The 15,593-nt window shown below is 49.3% G+C and overlaps 1 protein-coding gene across 1 annotated transcript in view; it reads right to left on the minus strand.

Annotated features, from left to right (window-relative positions):
* LOC106582203 (receptor tyrosine-protein kinase erbB-4) overlaps positions 1 to 15,593 on the minus strand; it is a 236,321-nt gene that overhangs the window by 157,731 nt on the left and 62,997 nt on the right. Inside the window, exons 4-5 of the mRNA XM_045704751.1 lie at positions 9,524 to 9,642; positions 6,288 to 6,429 (exon numbers count right to left, since the gene is read on the minus strand). Of these exons, the coding sequence (XP_045560707.1) occupies positions 6,288 to 6,429; positions 9,524 to 9,642 (261 nt within the window). The remainder of the gene's footprint in view (positions 1 to 6,287; positions 6,430 to 9,523; positions 9,643 to 15,593) is intronic.

Genomic DNA, 15,593 nt, shown 5'->3' on the forward strand with positions numbered 1-15,593 from the left:
TTGTTCTGGGATTGATTTGCACTTTTCGCACCAAATTACCTTCAGCTCTAGGAGACAGAACGCCTCTCCTTCCTGAGTGGTATGACGGCTGCGTGGTCCCATGGTGTTTAATCTTGCGTACTATTGTTTGTACAGATGAACGTAATACGTTCAGGCGTTTGGAAATTGCTCCCAAGGATGAACCAGGCTTGTGGAAGTCTACCATTTTTTTCTGAGGTCTTGGCTGATTTCTTTTGATTTTCCCATGATGTCAAAGCAAAGAGGCACAGATTTTGAAGGTAGGCCTTGAAATACATCCACAGATACACCTCCAATTGACTTTTTTTATTTTATTTTTTATTTCACCTTTATTTGGCCAGTTAGGCCAGTTGAGAACAAGTTCTCATTTACAACTGCGACCTGGCAAAGATAAAGCAAAGCAGTGCGACAAAAAACAACAACACAGAGTTACACGTGGGATAAACAAAAGTATAGTCAATAACACAATAGAAACATCTATATACAGTGTGTGCAAATGGAGTAAGGAGGTAAGGCAATAAATAGGCCATAGTAGCGAAGTAATTACAATAACACTGGAGTGATGGATGTGCAGATGATGATGTGCAAGTAGAAATACTGGTGTAGTCATCACTGTTAGCTAGCCAACTTCTACAGACTAGCAGCACCGCAGAAACTATTACATTACAACGTAACGACTTGATTAGTGTGGTGTTAGTGTTAGTTAGCCAGCTACATAGTTGTCTTTGCTGTCTCTGTATCTAAGATAATTGTGTAGTTTGAGTTTGAGTATTATCGAGGTGAGCTAGCCAGCCGCGACGCGGCGCCAGACTTACTCAACACACCTAGTCATCATTAACCCACTGCCAGCTAGCCAACCGTTACCGACTAGCAGCGCTGTAGATACTAATACTAAACAACGGAACGATTTGACTAGTGCAGTGTTACCTAGCTAGCTACTTAGTTGTCTTTGTCATAGCTTGATAATTGTTAGCTAGCCAGCCATCGAGGTTAGCTAGCCAGCTATTTCCGTCCCCCGCGACGCCATTTTTCCTAACCCAGCCAACTATTACCGACGAGCAGCATTGTTGAAACTAAATACACTACAAGGAACGTCTTGATTAGTGTTATGTTAGCTAGCTAGCTACAAAATTGCTTTGTATCATGACAAGGTGTAGTACTGAAACTACCGAGGTTACCTAGCCAGCTACACGTTCAAAGTCAACAACGCAGCCACTGCTAGCTAGCCTACTCCACCAGCCAGCAGTACTGTATCATTTTAGTCAATAACATTTTTGCAACGTAAGCTTAACTTCCTGAACATTCGAGACGTGTAGTCCACTTGTCATTCCAATCTCATTTGCATTAGCGTAGCCTCTTCTGTAGCTTGTCTACTATGTGTCTGTCTATCCCTGTTCTCTCTCCTCTGCACAGGCCATACAAACGCTCCACACCGCGTGGCCGCTGCCACTCTAACCTGGTGGTCCCAGCGCGCACGACCCACGTGGAGTTCCAGGTCTCCGGCAGCCTCTGGAACTGCCGGTCTGCGGCCAACAAGGCTGAGTTCATCTCAGCCTATGCTACCCTCCAGTCCCTAGACTTCCTGGCGCTGACGGAAACATGGATTACCACAGATAACACTGCTACTCCTACTGCTCTCTCCTCGTCTGACTACGTGTTCTCGCATACCCCTAGAGCATCGAGCCAGCGGGGTGGTGGCACTGGAATCCTCATCTCTCCCAAGTGGACATTCTCTCTTTCTCCCCTGACCCATCTGTCTATCTCCTCATTTGAATTCCATGCTGTCACAGTTACCAGCCCTTTCAAGCTTAACATCCTTATCATTTATCGCCCTCCAGGTTCCCTTGGAGAGTTCATCAATGAGCTTGACGCCTTGATAAGTTCCTTTCCTGAGGATGGCTCACCTCTCACAGTTCTGGGTGACTTTAACCTCCCCACGTCTACCTTCGACTCATTCCTCTCTGCCTCCTTCTTTCCACTCCTCTCCTCTTTCGACCTCACCCTCTCACCTTCCCCCCCTACTCACAAGGCAGGCAATACGCTTGACCTCATCTTTACTAGATGCTGTTCTTCCACTAATCTCATTGCAACTCCCCTCCAAGTCTCCGACCACTACCTTGTATCCTTTTCCCTCTCGCTCTCATCCAACACTTCTCACTCTCCCCCTACTCGGATGGTATTGCGCCGTCCCAACCTTCGCTCTCTCTCTCCCGCTACTCTCTCCTCTTCCATCCTATCATCTCTTCCCTCTGCTCAAACCTTCTCCAACCTAACTCCTGATTCTGCCTCCTCAACCCTCCTCTCCTCCCTCTCTGCATCCTTTGATTTCCTCTGTCCCCTATCCTCCAGGCCGGCTCGGTCCTCCCCTCCTGCTCCGTGGCTCGACGACTCACTGCGAGCTCACAGAACAGGGCTCCGGGCAGCTGAGCGGAAATGGAGGAAAACTCGCCTCCCCTGCGGACCTGGCATCCTTTCACTCCCTCCTCTCTACATTTTCCTCTTCTGTCTCTGCTGCTAAAGCCACTTTCTACCACTCTAAACTCCAAGCATCTGCCTCTAACCCTAGGAAGCTCTTTGCTACCTTCTCCTCCCTCCTGAATCCTCCTCCCCCCCCCCTCCTCCCTCTCTGCGGATGACTTCGTCAACCATTTTGAAAAGAAGGTTGACGACATCCGATCCTCGTTGCTAAGTCAAACGACACTGCTGGTCCTGCTCACACTGCCCTACCCTGTGCTTTGACCTCTTTCTCCCCTCTCTCTCCAGATGAAATCTCGCGTCTTGTGACGGCCGGCCGCCCAACAACCTGCCCACTTGACCCTATCCCCTCCTCTCTTCTCCAGACCATTTCCGGAGACCTTCTCCCCTACCTCACCTCGCTCATCAACTCATCCTTGACCGCTGGCTACGTCCCTTCCGTCTTCAAGAGAGTGAGAGTTGCACCCCTTCTGAAAAAAACCTACACTCGATCCCTCCGATGTCAACAACTACAGACCAGTATCCCTTCTTTCCTTTCTCTCCAAAACTCTTGAACGCGCCGTCCTTGGCCAGCTCTCTTGCTATCTCTCTCAGAATGACCTTCTTGATCCTAATCAGTCAGGTTTCAAGACTGGGCATTCAACTGAGACTGCTCTTCTCTGTGTCACGGAGGCTCTCCGCACTGCTAAAGCTAACTCTCTCTCCTCTGCTCTCATCCTTCTAGACCTATCTGCTGCCTTTGATACCGTGAACCATCAGATCCTCCTCTCCACCCTCTCCGAGCTGGGCATCTCCGGCACCGCGCACGCTTGGATTGCGTCCTACCTGACAGGTCGCTCCTACCAGGTGGCGTGGCGAGAATCTGTCTCCGCACCACGTGCTCTCACCACTGGTGTCCCCCAGGGCTCTGTTCTTGGCCCACTCCTATTCTCGCTATACACCAAGTCACTTGGCTCTGTCATATCCTCACATGGTCTCTCATATCATTGCTATGCAGATGACACACAATTAATCTTCTCCTTTCCCCCTTCTGACAACCAGGTGGCGAATCGCATCTCTGCATGTCTGGCAGACATATCAGTGTGGATGACGGATCACCACCTCAAGCTGAACCTCGGCAAGACGGAGCTGCTCTTCCTCCCGGGGAAGGACTGCCCGTTCCATGATCTCGCCATCACGGTTGACAACTCCATTGTGTCCTCCTCCCAGAGTGCTAAGAGCCTTGGCGTGACCCTGGACAACACCCTGTCGTTCTCCACCAACATCAAGGCGGTGACCCGATCCTGTAGGTTCATGCTCTACAACATTCGCAGAGTACGACCCTGCCTCACACAGGAAGCGGCGCAGGTCCTAATCCAGGCACTTGTCATCTCCCGTCTGGATTATTGCAACTCGCTGTTGGCTGGGCTCCCTGCCTGTGCCATTAAACCCCTACAACTCATCCAGAACGCCGCAGCCCGTCTGGTGTTCAACCTTCCCAAGTTCTCTCACGTCACCCCGCTCCTCCGCTCTCTCCACTGGCTTCCAGTCGAAGCTCGCATCCGCTACAAGACCATGGTGCTTGCCTACGGAGCTGTGAGGGGAACGGCACCTCCGTACCTTCAGGCTCTGATCAGGCCCTACACCCAAACGAGGGCACTCCGTTCATCCACCTCTGGCCTGCTCGCCTTCCTACCTCTGAGGAAGCACAGTTCCCGCTCAGCCCAGTCAAAACTGTTCGCTGCTCTGGCACCCCAATGGTGGAACAAGCTCCCTCACGACGCCAGGACAGCGGAGTCAATCACCACCTTCCGGAGACACCTGAAACCCCACCTCTTCAAGGAATACCTGGGATAGGATAAAGTAATCCTTCTAACCCCCCCCTTAAAAGATTTAGATGCACTATTGTAAAGTGGTTGTTCCACTGGATATTATAAGGTGAATGCACCAATTTGTAAGTCGCTCTGGATAAGAGCGTCTGCTAAATGACTAAAATGTAAAATGTAAATGTAAAAAAAAGTAAATAAAACAATATGGGGATGAGGTAGTTAGTTAGATGGGCTATTTACAGATGGGCTGTGTACAGCTGCAGCGATCGGTAAGCTGCTCAGATAGCTGATGCTTAAAGTTAGTGAGGGAGATATAAGTCTCCAACTTCAGTGATTTTTGCAATTCGTTACAGTAATTGGCAACAGAGAACTGGAAGGAAAGGCGGCCAAAAGAGGTGTTGGCTTTGGGGATGACCAGTGAAATATACCTGCTGGAGAGCGTGCTATGGGTGGGTGTTGTTATGGTGACCAGTGAGTTGAGATAAGGCGGAGCTTTACCTAGCAAAGAGTTATAGATGACCTGGAGCCAGTGTGTCTGGCGACGAATATGTAGCGAGGGCCAGCCGACAAGAGCATACAGGTCGCAGTGATGGGTGGTATATGGGGATTTGGTGACAAAACGGATGGCACTGTGATAGACTGCATCCAGTTTGCTGAGTTGAGTGTTGGAAGCTATTTTGTAAGTGACATCGCCGAAGTCGAGGATCGGTAGGATAGTCAGTTTTACGAGGGTATGTTTGGCAGCGTGAGTGAAGGAGGCTTTGTTGCGAAATAAGAAGCCGATTCTAGATTTAATTTTGGATTGGAGATGCTTAATATGAGTCTGGAAGGAGAGTTTACAGTATAGCCAGACATCTAGGTATTTGTAGTTGTCCACATATTCTAAGTCAGAACCATCCAGAGTAGTGATGCTAGTCGAGTGGGTGGGTGCAGCAGCGATCAGTTGAAGAGCACACATTTAGTTTTACTAGTGTTTAAGAGCAGTTGGAGGCCACGGAAGGAGTGTTGTATGGCATTGAAGGACGTTTGGAGGTTTGTTAACACAGTGTCCAACGAAGGGCCAGATGTATACAGATTGGTGTCTGCGTAGAGGTGGATCAAGGAATCACCCGCAGCAAGAGCAATATCATTGATATATACAGAGAAAAGAGTCGGCCCGAGAATTGAACCCTGTGGTACCGCCCATAGAGACTGCCAGAGGTCAGGACAACAGGCCCTCCGATTTGACACACTGAACTCTATCGGAGAAGTAGTTGGTGAACCAGGCGAGGCAGTCATTTGAGAAACCAAGGCTGTTGAGTCTGCCGATAAGAATACGGCAGATGATGATCAACGATATTGCTCTAGCCTATCAGAAGCTTCTAAAGCCATGACATCATTTTCTGGAATTTTCCAAGCTGTTTAAAGGCACAGTCAACTTAGTGTATGTAAACTTCTGACCCACTGAAATTGTGATACAGTGATTTGTAAATGAAATAATCTGTCTGTAAACAATTGTTGGAAATATTACTTGTGTCATGCACAAAGTAGATGTCCTAACCGACTTGCCAAAACTAGAGTTTGTGGAATGGTTGAAAAAGGCTACAACACGAATGAAGAGCAAAATCCACTTGTAAAACATGAAAGCAAAACGTTCTAATTTGCTAATATATGAACAAACTAGAATGGTGTGTATGGTGTGTGTATAATATATAATAATGTATGTTGTTTAGTAGACGCTTAGCGAATTCCAGTCATGCGTGCATACATGCAGTCATGCGTGTGTGTATGTATGTAGCATGTGTGTGTATTCTTATTTCACCGTTTTGTTTTATGTCCCCTTATTTCACAAAAGTATGGGTGTATGTTGTGTGTGTGTGTGTGTGTGTGTGTGTGTGTGTGTGTGTGTGTGTGTGTGTGTGTGTGTGTGTGTGTGTGTGTGTGTGTGTGTGTGTGTGTGTGTGTGTGTGTGTGTGTGTGTGTGTGTGTGTGTGTGTCATTCCTTACGTGGGCACTTCTTGACGCAGAAGGCACCATAGGTGTACTTGGCTCTGGGGTTGCTTTCCAGCTGGAAGGTGGTAGGGTTGTACACAAAGGGCTGGGGGCACTGGGTCACACACGCCCCGCTGTCGTTGAAGTTGGTGCACGCCTGTGGACAAAACACACACACACATGCACACACGCAGACGGACACACACCACAAGCGTACACAGGTGAACGTACACACAGGCACACACATACACAAACACACACACACATCATCACACACACACACTAGTGCTGGGTGGTCAAGGAAACACAGTCCACACAGCAGTATGCAGCTAAATAACAGTCATTAAGCTTCTTATCATCACTGGGAGCCCTAGGCTCTCCAAGCAAGCACATTATCACTTAATTGCTATGTAGCTGTAAACAGAAACATACTAAAACACACACATAGACTTAGTGAGTAATTAGCAATTGATAAGCACCTTTACTCCACACACAGAGACGCGTACAAAGCTCTCCCTCGCCCTCCATTTGGCAAATCTGACCATAACTCTATCCTCCTGATTCCTGCTTACAAGCTAAAACTAAAGCAGGAAGCACCAGTGACTCGCTCAATACAGAAGTTGTCAGATAACGGAGATGCTAAGCTACAGGACTGTTTTCCTAGCACAGACCGGAAAATATTCTGGGATTCTTCAAATCAAATCAAAGTTTATTTATCATGTGCGCCGAATACAACAGGTGTAGACCTTACAGTGAAATGCTTACTTACAGGCTCTAACCAATAGTGCAAAAAAGGTATTAGGTGAAGAATAGGTAAGTAAAGAAATAAAACAATAGTAAAAAGACAGGCTATATACAGTAGCGAGGCTATAAAAGCTAGCGAGGCTACATACAGACGCCGGTTAGTCAGGCTGATGGCATTGAAGAGTACACGACATCAGTCACTGGCTTCGTCAATAAGTGCATTGATGACCTCGTCGCCACAGTGACCATACGTACATACCCCAACCAGAAGCCATGGATTACAGGGTAGAACTGACGCTTTCAAGGAGCGGAACTCTAACCAGGACACTTATAATAAATCCCGCTATGCCCGCCGACGAACCATCAAACAGGCAAAGCTTCAATACAGGACTAAGATTGAATCATACTACAACGGCTCCGACGCTCGTCGGATGTGGCAGTGCTTTAAAACTATTACGGACTACAAAGGGAAGCACAGCCGCGAGCTGCCCAGTGACACAAGCCTACCAGATGAGCTACATTACTTCTATGCTTTCTTCGAGGCAAGCAACATTGAAGCATGAGAGCATCAGCTGTTCCGGACAACTGTGTGATCACGCTCTCTGTAGCCGATGTGAGTAAAACCTTTAAACAGGTCAAAATTAACAAGTACACTGCCCTTTCCCACCTGGACAAAAGGAACACCTACGTGAGAATGCTGTTAATTGACTACAGCTCAGCGTTGAACAACATAGTGACCTCAAAGCTCATCACTAAGCTAAGGACCCTGGGACTAAACACCTCCCTCTGCAACTGGATCCTGGATTTCCTGACTGGCCGCCCCCAGGTGGTACGGGTAGGTAACAACACATCTGCCACCCTGATCCTCAACACGGGGGCCCCTCAGGGGTGCATGTTCAGTCCCCTCCTGTACTCCCTGTTCACTCATGACTGCACGGCCAGGCACAACTCTAACATCATCATTAAGTTTGCCAACGACACACCAGTGGTAGGCCTGCTCACAGACAACGATGAGACAGACTAATGGACGGAGTTCAGAGACCTGGCCGTGTGGTGCCAGGATAACAACCTCTCCCTCAATGTGATCAAGACAAAGGAGATGATTGTGGACTACAGGAAAAGGAGGACCGAGCATGCCCCCATTCTCATTGACGGGGCTGTAATGGAGCAGGTTGAGAGCTTCAAGTTCCTTGGTGTCCACATCACCAACAAAATATCATGGTCCAAACACACCAGGACAGTCGTGAAGGGGGCACGACAAAGCCTATTCCCCTTCAGGAGACTGAAAAGATTTGGCACCTCAGATTCTCAAAAAGTTCCATAGCTGCACCATCGAGAGCATCCTGACTGGTTGCATCACTGCCTGGTATGGCAACTGCTCGGCCTCCAACCGCAAGACACTACAGAGGGTAGTGAGTATAGCCCAGTACATCACTGGGGCCAAGCTTCCTGCCATCCAGGACCTCTATACCAGGCGATGTCAGAGGAATGGTCAATGACTCCAGCCACTCTCTGCTACCGCAAGGTAAGTGGTACCGGAGTGCCAAGTCTAAGTCCAAAAGGCTTCATAACAGCTTCTACCCCCAAGCCATAAGACTCCTGAACAGCTAATCAAATGGCTACCCGGACTATTTGTATTGCCCCCCCCCATGGTCACTACCTTTGGCTATGGTCAAAGGTAGTGCACTATAAAGGGGACAGCGTGTCATTTGGGACACATCACTGGAGTTTAATCCAGGCTGTTTTTCCAGTCAGAAGTGTCCATTTATCCAAAAGTGCAATTGCAATTAAAGCAGCACAGAGAGAGAGAGAGAGGTGTAATATCAATAGAGATATACTCACAATATCTAATGAAACAGAAAGGGTAGCTCAACATGAAACATAATACAATAAACTCTGGAAAGAAGTTTGATCAAGCCAGGATAAATCGACAGATAAAGAGGGAACGAGAGAGAGCTCGAAAGAGAGCGAAAGAGAGAGAGAGAGAGAGAGAGAGAGATTAACAAAGGATCAGGAGGACGGGGAGGTGGGCACAGCAATGGTTTTATATTTAACACAAGGCTTTGTGGGAGAAAATTAGATTTTAACGGTATCTTTCCCACAAAGAACAATGTCTGTGTCCCAAATAGCACCATGTTCCCTATTTAGCACACTACATTTGACCAGGGCCCATTGGCACAATGCAGTTCACTATTTAGGGAATAGGGTGCCATTTGAGATGTAAACGATTTAAACAGGGAGATTGTGTGTCAGGAGCACCTTCTCTATGGAAGTATGAATAGCCCCTGATGGAAGTAACCTCACATTCACACAAAAGGTCACAGTTAAGATAAAAGCTCTGATGTACAAAGAGAAAAGAAGAGCAAAGAAAGAAATAGACAAGCTGGTCTATAATCAAAAACTCTATGGCGGTTTGAAAATATTCACCATGGAAACAGGTGATTGGAAGGAGGGTTTTGTATTTTGTGATGATAGGCTTTATGAAGTGTGTGTGTGTGTGTACTTACAAAGCAGTCTGTGTCCTTGGGTCCGGAGCATCCCCCTGCACACTCGCGATGGCAGCAGTTACTAACCCAGGGTCCGAAACAGCGACCGTCACACTGCTCAGCACACACAGTCTTAGTCACTGCAGATAGACAACAGACGACCACAATATAACACGTTCCCATTACAGATGGCACAAACGGAGTGCTTGAGAGAAAGAGCATCCATATAAGTGATGCTTCATAGATTAAAATAGTTTTACAAATCTGCTGAATGAAGACTAGACAAGTCATTTTTATTGGCAGAAATACAAAACACACATTGGCCTTTCAAGGGGCTTCAGAGAGCACACATGGGGCAAGTTTCCCAGACACAGATTAGACCTAGCCCTGGACTAAAAATACATTTGTAATTGGGATTCTCCATTAACCATGTGTTTTAGTCCATAGGACGAAGCTTCATCTGTGTCCAGGAAACAGGCTCATAGAGTTGAGCTGAGGCTACAGAGTAGAGCTCAAGCTAGAGTACACTCTTAGAAAAAAGGGTTCCAAAAGGGTTCTTCGGCTGTCCCCATAGGAGAACCATTTTTGGTTCCAGGTAGAACCCTTTTGGGTTCCATGTAGAACCCTCTGTGGAATAGATTCTACATTGAACCCCAAATGGTTCTACATGGAACCAAAAAGGGTTTTTCAAAGGGTTATCCTATGGGGACAGCCAAAGAACCTTTCAATGTTCTAGATTGCACCTTTTTTTCTTAAAGAGTAGAGCTGAAACTCGAGAGTTGAGGTGATGCTAGATAGTTTTGAGAAATTATGTTCATATGACATCCTGTCAGTCTGTGGAGCTATATTTCTGTTTCCCATCTATCAGTGGCAGTAGTGTGATTGAGATGGCTATCAGACGTCTCTCCTGAATGTGCTGCTTCCACTGCAGAGAGAGAGAGAGAGAGAGAAGAGAGAAAGAGAGCGAGAAAGCGATAGAGAGAGAGATAGAGAGAGAGAGACAGCCCTTCCCATTCTCCTTTCGCTCCATTCACCAGTCCTGTTCATGTCCAGCTATATAGGCTGATGTGCTGATTGGCTCCTGCCGTATGCCTCTGGCTCACTGCACACTTCCTGACAGCTACAACTGAAAACTGGCTGAGGTTTCACAGATAAGCATTTCTTCCTCAGAGGCCGTTTTTAGAATCACTCTGGCTCTAAAGCTTAGGTTTTACCTCTCAGTTTGTATATGTGTGTGTGTGTGTGTGTGTCCATTCCAATGCAACACTTTTATATAGCCAAGCATTTATACATGTATCCATTTGTGTAAGTGTATGTGGAATATGTCTTACTGAGTGCATTGAGTTATATTCAGCATATAACCATTAAGAGCTCTTGTTCTCTCAGGTTGATACGTAGTTGGCTGCTCATAATGTACTGGTGCTCGTAATTGGGGTCATGGTGGGGTTATGGTGGAGGTGGTAGTTCTTGCAGTCATTGTATGGCTATGTTGGAGGTGGTAGTTCTTGCAGTCATTGTATGGCTATGTTGGAGGTGGTAGTTCTTGCAGTCATTGTATGGCTATGTTGGAGGTGGTAGTTCTTGCAGTCATTGTATGGCTATGTTGGAGGTGGTAGTTCTTGCAGTCATTGTATGGCTATGTTGGAGGTGGTAGTTCTTGCAGTCATTGTATGGCTATGTTGGAGGTGGTAGTTCTTGCAGTCATTGTATGGCTATGTTGGAGGTGGTAGTTCTTGCAGTCATTGTATGGCTATGTTGGAGGTGGTAGTTCTTGCAGTCATTGTATGGCTATGTTGGAGGTGGTAGTTCTTGCAGTCATTGTATGGCTATGTTGGAGGTGGTAGTTCTTGCAGTCATTATATGGCTATGTTGGAGGTGGTAGTTCTTGGGGTCATGGTGGAGCTTCTTAACACCCGCCCGCTTAACCCGGAAGCCAGCCGCACCAACGCCTCTGAGGAAACAATGTTTAACTGATAACCGAGGTCAACCTGCAGGCACCCAGCCCACCACAAGGAGTCGCTAGAGCAAGTAAAGCCCCCACGGCCACACCCTCCTATACTCCTCTCCTCTCCTCCTCACCCTCCTATACTCCTCTCCTTTCCTCCCCACCCTCCTATACTCCTCTCCTCTCCTCCTCACCCTCCTATACTCCTCTCCTTTCCTCCCCACCCTCCTATACTCCTCTCCTCTCCTCCTCACCCTCCTATACTCCTCTCCTTTCCTCACCACCCTCCTATAGTACTCTCCTTTCCTCCCCACCCTCCTATACTCCTCTCCTTTCCTCCCCATCCTCCTTATTCTCCTCTCCTTTCCTCCCCACCCTCCTATAGTCCTCTCCCTTTCTCCCCACCCTCCTAAACTCCTCTCCTTCCACCCTCCTAAACTCTTCTCCTCCACACCCTCCTAAACCCCTCTCCTCCTCACCCTCCTAAACTCCTCTTCTCCCCACCCTCCTAAACTATTCGCTGTCTCACCTTCCTAAACTCCTCTCCTCCTCACCCTCCTAAACTCCATCCTCCTCACCTTCCTAAACTCCTCTCCTCTCCTCCTCACCTTCCTAAACTCCTCTCCTCCTCACCCTCCTAAACTCCTCTCCTCCTCACCCTCCTAAACTCCTCTCCTCCCCACCCTCCAAAACTCCTCTCCTCCTCACCTTATTATACTCCTCTCCACCCCACCCTCATAAAGTCCTCTCCTTTGCACCCTCCTCTCCTCCTCTCCTCCTCATCCTCCTCTCCTCCTCTCCTCCTCATCCTCCTATACTCCTCTTCTCCCCACCTCCTTATACTCCTCTCCTCCCCACCCTCATAAACTCCTCTCCTCCGCACCCTCCTCTCCTCCTCTCCCTCACCCTCCTATACTCCTCTCCTCCCCACCCTCCTGAACTCCTCTCCTCCTCACCTTCCTAAACTCCTCTCCTCCTCACCCTCCTCTCCCCCTCATCCTCCTATACTTCTCATCTCCCCAACTCCCTATTCTCCTCTCCTCCCCACCCTCATAAACTCCTCTCCTCCGCACCCTCCTCTCCTCCGCTCCTCCTCACCCTCCTCTCCTCCGCTCCTCCTCATCCTCCTATACTCCTCTCCCCCTCCCCCTCCTCTCCTCCTCCCCTCCACACCCTCCTCTCCTCTTCTCCTCCTCACACTCCTAAACTCTTCTCCTCCTCACCCTCGTCTCCTCTTCTCCTCCTCACCCTCCTTTCCTCCTCTCCTCCTCACCCTCCTCTCCTCTTCTCCTCCTCACACTCCTAAACTCCTCTCCTCCGCACCCTCCTCTCCTCCTCATCCTCCTATACTTCTCTTCTCCCCAACTCCCTATACTCCTCTCCTCCCTACCCTCATAAACTCCTCTCCTCCGCACCCTCCTCTCCTCCTCTCCTCCTCACCCTCCTCTCCTCTTCTCCTCCTCACACTCCTAAACTCCTCTCTTCACTCTCGTCTCCTCCTCTCCTCCTCACCCTCCTCTCCTCCTCACCCTCCTCTCCTCCTCTCCTCCTCACCCTTCTCTCCTCCTCTCCTCCTCACACTCCTATACACCTCTCCTCCTCACCCTCCTAAACTCCTCTCCTCCGCACCCTCCTCTCCTCCTCGCCTCTTCACCCTCCTATACTCCTCTCCTCCTCACCCTTCTCTCCTCTTCTCCTCCTCACACTCCTCTCCTCCTCTCCTCCTCACCCTCCTCTCCTCCTCTCCTCCTCACCTTCCTCTCCTCCTCTCCTCCTGACCCTTCTCTCCTCCTCTCCTCCCCACCCTCCAAAACTCCTCTCCTCCTCACCTTATTATACTCCTCTCCACCCCACCCTCGTAAACTCCTGTCATTCGCACCCTCCTCTTCTCCTCATCCTCCTAAACTCCTCTCCTCCTCATCCTCCTATACTCCTCTTCTCCCCAACTCCCTATACTCCTCTCCTCCCCACCCTCATAAACTCCTCTCCTCCGCACCCTCCTCTCCTCCTCTCCTCCTCACCCTCCTCTCCTCCACTCCTCCTCACCCTCCTATACTCTTCTCCTCCCCACCCTCCAAAACTCCTCTCCTCCTCACCTTATTATACTCCTCTCCTCCCCACCCTCATAAACTCCTCTCCTCCTCTCCTCCTCATCCTCCTATACTTCCCTTCTCCCCAACTCCCTATACTCCTCTCCTCCCCACCCTCATAAACTCCTCTCCTCCGCACCCTCCTCTCCTTCTCTCCTCACCCTCCCATACTCCTCTCCTCCCCACCCTCCTAAACTCCTCTCCTCTTCACCTTCCTAAACTCCTCTCCTCCTCACCCTCCTCTCCTTCTCTCCTCCTCACCCTCATAAACTCCTCTCCTCCGCACCCTCCTCTCCTCTCCCCCTCATCCTCCTACTTCTCTTCTCCCCAACTCCCTATTCTCCTCTCCTCCCCACCCTCATAAACTCCTCTCCTCCGCACCCTCCTCTCCTCCGCTCCTCCTCACCCTCCTCTCCTCCGCTCCTCCTCATCCTCCTATACTCCTCTCCTCCACACCCTCCTCTCCTCTTCCCCTCCTCACACTCCTAAACTCTTCTCCTCCTCACACTCCTAAACACTTCTCCTCCTCACCCTCCTCTCCTCTTCTCCTCCTCACCCTCCTATACTCCTCTCCTCCTCACCCTCCTTTCCTCCTCGTCCTCCTCTCCTCTTCTCCATCTCACACTCCTAAACTCCTCTCCTCCGCACCCTCCTCTCTTCCTCATCCTCCTATACTTCTCTTCTCCCCAACTCCCTATACTCCTCTCCTCCCTACCCTCATAAACTCATCTCCTCCGCACCCTCCTCTCCTCCTCACCCTCCTATACTCGTCTCCTCCTCACCCTCCTCTTCTCTCCTCTTCTCCTCCTCTCCTCCTCACCCTCCTCTCCTCCTCTCCTCCTCACCCTCCTCTCCTCCTCTCCTCCTCACCCTCCTCTCCTCCTCTCCTCCTCCCTCCTCACCCTCCTCTCCTCCTCACCCTCCTCTCCTCCTCTCCTCCTCACCCTCCTCTCCTCCTCACCCTTCTCTCCTCCTCTCCTCCTCACACTCCTATACACCTCTCCTCCTCACCCTCCTATACTCCTCTCCTCCCCACCCTCCTAAACTCTTCTCCTCCTCACCCTCCTCTCCTCCTCTCCACCCTGCTATACTTCTCTCTTCTCTTCTTCCTCACCTCATCCCACCTCCCATCCTTCTCTCCTCCTCTCCCCTCCTCCTCCCTGTGTCCTTTTCTTTTCACCCCCGCTAACGCACCATCACTGCATTCCATTACACCCGCCACCCGCTACCGTTAGTGAAATTAAATGGCCTACTTACCAAAAAGACATTTTGTCAAACAAATGACCTCGTCAAGAGCGACACACACACACACACACACACACACACACACACACACACACACACACACACACACACACACACACACACACACACACACACACACACACACACACCTTTAAATATCCACTTAAAAATACCAGGCAGCCACTACAAATAAAAAGTAATCAATCTCATAAAGTACGCTGAATGTCTTCAATTTGAACAGGCTGCTGACAGGAGAATCGGTCACAGCGCTGCATCTTATATCAACGCTGCCTAGCTGTCTGATTTTATGGAGCTGCAGAGTTCCTGCCTATGTTTCTAGAGGGGCTCAGGCTCTGCCTCTAAGACAGTCTGGGGAGAGGGGTGTGTGTGTATGTGTGTGTGTGTGTGTGTGTGTGTGTGTGTGTGTGTGTGTGTGTGTGTGTGTGTGTGTGTGTGTGTGTGTGTGTGTGTGTGTGTGTGTGTGTGTGTGTGTGTGTGTGTGTGTGTGTGAGTATGTGAGTGAGTGTGTGTTAATACGCATGTGCGTTCATGTGTGCGTGGTTGTTGTGTGTCATAGTCCAGGGATCCTGTTTAGTCACCTGTGTGTCAGGACATAACACAGCCAGCTAGCTGTAGCTATCAGTTGATATTGATGAAGGCGTTCTGTATTCAGTGCTTGATGCGAGAGTCTTATACTGAGAGGCCTTCATCTAGCTGTTTCTCACACACTGGTAATGCATCCTTCTGCCCTCTCAATGAGAAAGAGGGAGAGAGATGGAGGGAGAGAGATGGAAGGAGAGAGATTGAGGGA

This window comes from Salmo salar, chromosome ssa21, assembly GCF_905237065.1.
Source record: "Salmo salar chromosome ssa21, Ssal_v3.1, whole genome shotgun sequence".
NCBI classification, from domain to species: Eukaryota; Metazoa; Chordata; class Actinopteri; order Salmoniformes; family Salmonidae; genus Salmo; species Salmo salar.